Consider the following 5,672-nt stretch of genomic DNA (forward strand, 5'->3'; position numbering starts at 1 on the left):
TTTAGAGTTTTTAACATTAATATAATAAATAAATAATTTTAAAAAATTAGAATTATTAAAAAATATTAATATCAACTCTTAAAACTAATAATAATAATATAATTTATTGTACTTTTGTTTAAATCACATGCATCTTTAACTAAAAATAATTTTATTTGAGTCAAGTAAAATTATGATAGATAATAAAACTTTACAATAAATATTTATTATAGTTAAAAAATATTAATGATTAATTATATATTATACTGCTGTACTTTAGAAAACCAAATAAGGAACATGGTGATCGCGCAGTGGAAGTGCTTCCCGTATCACATTCACGCCACTTACTTGCGAAGTTTCCAACAACAGCTAATTTCCAGTACATGGCAATGTCTTTCCAATATTTACACCATCCACGTGGTCTCCATCGCCAGCCCCAATTGAGATTTCGTCCAAATCCACCCTCCGATTCCATCGAATCTCGAGGCGTTACCCCTTATAAACCCCACTTATCATTTTGCGCCCTTACACTTTTCCAGATCTACCACTATTTTCCGTTCCGTTCAAACAGTTTCTCTTTATCGCTCCATTCTCTTCTCCTTCTTCCTTCGTCATTGCCGTTTCAATTTCAGATCCAACTCTGTTCAATCCAAATTCAATGGCGAGTCCTTCAATCGCAGTATTCTCCGTTCTTCTTCTCTTCCTCGTTTCATTTTTAGTCAACATTACTGCCTCCTCCGATTCGCCGGCTCCGGCGCCGCATTTCTCCGCTGACTCGCCTCCTTCTTCTCCTTCACCTTCTCCTTCTCTTCAAGACGCTCCTGCTTCCAACCCTTCCCCGGCCAATTCACCCGAAGCTCCAACTCCGGCGCCGTCTCACCCCGATTCGCCGCCGGCTCCTTCGCCTGGGAGTATTCCTTCTCCGTCTCCGTCTCCGTCTCCGTCACCGTCACCGTCACCCGCGGATACAGATGATGAAGGAGTTAACCGCACTGACGTGGCCGATATGGACGGTAAATCCTCCGGAGGAGGAATGAGTTCCGCCAAGAAAGCCGGAATAGCGGTGGGAGTGATCGCGGCTGTTGGTGTGGTTACATTGGGAGCGTTGGTGTACAAGAAACGCCGGCAGAACATCCAGCGGTCACAGTATGGATACGCAGCGAGGAGAGAACTTCTGTAGATGGTCTTACACGTTTTGATTTGCATCTCTTTGGTTTGGCCACAGGTTAACCATTCAGTATTTCATTATACTATTTTAGGCTTTTTTGTGTTTCGAATTTCAATTAGATTATACTCGAGATCTCAGAGTGATTTTAAATTTCAATTTACAAATTAAGTACAAATTTGTTTTCGTTCTTAGTAGCAAAATAAATATATATATTGTGAATTTATCCATTCCTGTATTGGATTTTAGCCAGTCTTTGATCTATTGCCCTTGGAATCCTCATCACTTTATTATTTTTTGTATCTTAATTTCAACAAAATGATGATATGGCTAATGCTTTAAATTACTTTAATTTAGGTTAATTATATTTCTGGCGTATGGAATCGTTTTCAATTTTGTCTCTTATACGAGAAAAAGTTTTAATTTAACTCTAATATTTACAGGTGTTTATATTATAATACAGACTGTTATAACTATTAAGCAGTGGGATTTAAAGAATAAATTAAAAATGAGTATTACGTACTAATCATAAGTATTTTCCCCCTTATATTTGGTTTAAGTTTAATCTAGCCTTAATGTATAAGATAATTTATAATTAATTGATAGTATAACTTTTTTATGTTGTCAGTGTATTTTAATTAAATTTAATAAAAAAATATCTCAAATTTAGTTTTTATATTTTACAGCATTCATGTTTGATCTTTTTAGATAAATAAGCTTTTAAAAAAAGAGTTGATAAAAACCAAGGACTTGACTTATTTTTAGTATAAGGAGCCTTGTTAAATAATTAAAAAATAGAAATATTTAATACATTAAAAAATAAATAAAATTAGTTCCATTTAATATTTGTAGCTTTTTTTTAAAATTTATAATATATACTTTAAAGCATTCATTAGCATTTCTTTTAAAGTTTAGTTTATCGATGAGGATTTAGGTAATTTGAATTGTGAGAAACTAAATGGTAATTGCGCTTCGTCAGTTTACTGCAGCGCAGGGTCAAAATTTGCTATAGCTTTTACTCCACCGGAGGCTTTAATTGGACCTGGATTCTTTCCTTTTTTTTGACGCGAATTGGGTTTGGTAGTTAGTGTATTTTTTCCATTTAATTTCTACAATCGATTGACGAAGTGATAGCAACGTGATATTTGCGGTGCATAATTTGCGCATATTTATACTGATGTTTATCAAACGTAAAATTTTAGTCAATATTTAGACAATTTCGATATGGTCGTAAATTATGAATCTACTAATTAAATAATATACCTTCTTACCAAAAAAAAGTACATTATTAAGTATAAAAGGTTGTGTAGGCTAGTGGAATAATAGTCCGACCGTAACTGTTTGGGATGTGGTCAAATACGAGGAATGGAGAAAGACAACCCCACCCCTGCCAAACCAAAACTTAACAACGAAGAAATGTGGGGCATGAAGGTTAGTAGCCTAATTTTTGGGCAGAAAGTGTTTAGGATGATTTTATTCCCTGTTTCTCCTTTTCTCTCTTGCCATTCTTGTTTTCTTTTTTGGGTTTAACAGAGTTAGACTGGGTGATTCTAACATCCTTCCTATCTTTTCATTAAGCAAATTTTTTCAACGATTTTTGATAACGGCTAAGATTTAACTATAAAAATTGAAAGTTGTTGTAGATGATAGCAGATTAGTAAAGGGTAAGAAGGTAAATATTCTCTTTCCACTTCTTTCTTCTCTATCAGGTGCTCTGCTCCTTCTAGGAGCATGGCTTTGTTCCTAGATAATGCCCAATACATGCATTATGGGCACGAGAGTGGTTTGTCTATCGTGAGTGACCTATGCATGCATCCCATTGCATTCCACTGCTTTCTTCTTCCGCTTCATTCCGCTCCACAACACCGGACTTGAATGACCCGACTTACTCGATTCAGCCTCTCGCTCCGTTACGACTTCCCCTCGGTCGAGCATCTTCCCTCTTGCTTCGCTTGAGTTTCTGATTGTGGATTAATTTCAATGCTAACGTTATAGGCTTATAACAGAATGGTAGCTCGAGCTTTGCAAAAGGAGTGAAGATTGCTGTATCTGTTTTCTTGCTGGAATAGGACAGATATTTCCTAAAAGCATTTCTCAAATGCAAGAGGTTTGACAGCTGATCGGTTCATATGCCTCTCTGGTTCTTAAGGCGTAACTAGCTTCCTTCCTCAGTGCGGAATAGAGCAAGCCAAGTCAACGAATTAATCCTCACTATTAGGAAGATTGGTAGGATCAAAGTAGCTTGCAGTAATACTGAGTTTCGACAGAATCAAGGAGGATAATGAAGAGGTTCTTTAATGAGTGGAATCACATCATTTACTTTTTTATCCTTCACCGTATCATAGTCATTTCTAACCATTGGATTAAAAATACATAAAATCAACGGTTAAAAAGTTTTTTTACTTTTGCTTAATGAAAAGATAGGGAGGACGTTAGAATTCCGCAGTTAGACTCACATGTTTTGAACATATAAGTTAGGAAATCGGTATATATTCTTTCTATAAGAGAAAAGCGCAGCAGATTCTTTCATGCGAGAATCATATGAAAAAAAATAAAGAATTAAAGTTAATAAATGACAATACCTTGTCAATAGAAAAAGACCAAACCTTATACATAGTTATACCTTGCAAAATGTAGTTATTTTCGCATGGTTTTTTATCTAAAAAAATCACATAAAAGGAAGTAATCTTAAATTAGGCTAACATCTTTTTCAATCCCTATAATTCAGGTATCTACACACAATTGTTTAATGCCTTGATGGTGACACGATGCTTAGTGCTAAAACATCATCATCTTTTTTGGGTCAACATTGCTAAAACATCTAACACTGGCAATTTGGCATTCACTGAGTCATCTAATAACTGGCATTGTTGTAAGAAACGATGTATTTATTTTTATATTGTCATTGATGGGGGCAAAGTAAATGCACCCTGGTTGGTATGTATCCATAATAGAGTTGCACAGCTTAATTTAGGGGAGCTATGCTAAAAGGAATTCCATATTCTGCTTCTGAAAACTGTGTTGACACTAAAACTATATTACATATACAACAGGAGACGACAATGATCTTGCCAATCAAATCAAATGTAACAAGAACTGTCCTTTCAATTTCTCTGCTGGAGGGTCTACCCAGAGTCCATTATCTTTTTGATGAGCTGGATCAAGGCACTAGCTGCATGCTCTATCGCTTTTCAACATTTCATCGCTTTTGTGAGGGCTTTAGGAAAACGTTAGTGGTGTATATAATTAAAAAATTGAATTTTTGAAATTTATTTATAGAATAAAAAATATTAAAAGATAATATTAATATGAAAATTAAAATATCATTTGAAGTATTAAATTTTATATACAAAATTATATATTCTCATTAACTCTCTAAGGATTTAACTATTTTAAAGTGAATAAACACGTAAAATAAAATATGTATATCTATCATTAATTTTACTAGTGTCCCCACTTTACACATTAAAGATAATATAATCTTTGCCTAAACAATTAAGTAACCTTGAGTCGGCCTGAGCTCACCATAGTGAGTCATCAAACTTCACTTAGCATAGCAAATTAAAAAAAGTTGGTTTTTCCTTTCTCATGTTGGGCATAAAGACATAATGAAGGTGTCACGTTCCCAAGGTCAGTACTCTTTCTAGGGGCAACTCTCACTTAAACCGAAATCAGCATCCACCGTCACCCTGCCTCCATTCATAATGCAACCCATGACTGTAATCTGATGCAACCATGCATGCACGACAAAATAAACAAAATAGCAATATTGAAACACCCAAACAGGTGTGATGTCTTCTCGCGAGGCAAACAAAGTGAAGTGCATGGTTACATTTACGAGCGAAGATTGAGAGTAAAGTTAAAAGTGTGTTTGGATGAGATATTTTAAGACGAAAGAATTTATAATTTTATAAGTTAAAATTTATTGTTTAAATATTAAATTTTAAAGAATTTAAAATTCTAAAAGTTTTAGTTAAGATTTTTAATAGATTAAAATTAAAGAATTTTAAATCTTTACAAAAGAGTGAAAATTTGAAATTGTTTTCTTTGATAAATGTGTGTTTTATTGTATTTTTATTTAATTATGGTTATTTAATAATTTAAATTTCATATTTTTAATTAATTTTGTTAATGATAGTTTTATTTTTTTAAGAATGTAAGTAATTTAATTACTCTATTCAAACAAAAAATTTAAAATAAAGAAAATTAAATTACTCTATCCAAATATAATATTTTAAAATGATAAAAATTTAAATGATGTAATTTAAGTGATTACCGAAACACCCAGATTGGTGTGATGTGTTCTCGCCAATGTGTTCACGAAGATCAAACAGGATGGGCATGATAGATGAGATTGCTTAATAAGTAATTTTGATTTCAAATCTTAAACACATAAAATTATACTGCCCATAATCTAATTTAACTTTGTCCACATTTTAAACGACGGATACTACCTTGTACTTATAATTCTGTAGCCTTGCAAACAATATTAAAATATGTATCTCTAAGAAAGTCAAAATCCTTGTCT

At 33.3% G+C, this 5,672-nt stretch overlaps 1 protein-coding gene across 1 annotated transcript; it reads left to right on the forward strand.

Moving 5' to 3' along the window:
• Window positions 1-408: 408 nt before the first annotated feature.
• On the forward strand, window positions 409-1,305 carry LOC113859075 (classical arabinogalactan protein 4). Its single transcript, XM_027491890.1, has one exon. The coding sequence runs from the start codon at window positions 638-640 to the stop codon at window positions 1,157-1,159; it is 522 nt and encodes a 173-aa protein (XP_027347691.1). The 5' UTR covers window positions 409-637; the 3' UTR covers window positions 1,160-1,305.
• The last annotated feature ends 4,367 nt before the right edge of the window (window positions 1,306-5,672 follow it).

Source organism: Abrus precatorius, unplaced genomic scaffold (genome assembly GCF_003935025.1).
Source record: "Abrus precatorius isolate BTA unplaced genomic scaffold, Abrus_2018 Scaffold2, whole genome shotgun sequence".
NCBI lineage: Eukaryota > Viridiplantae > Streptophyta > Magnoliopsida > Fabales > Fabaceae > Abrus > Abrus precatorius.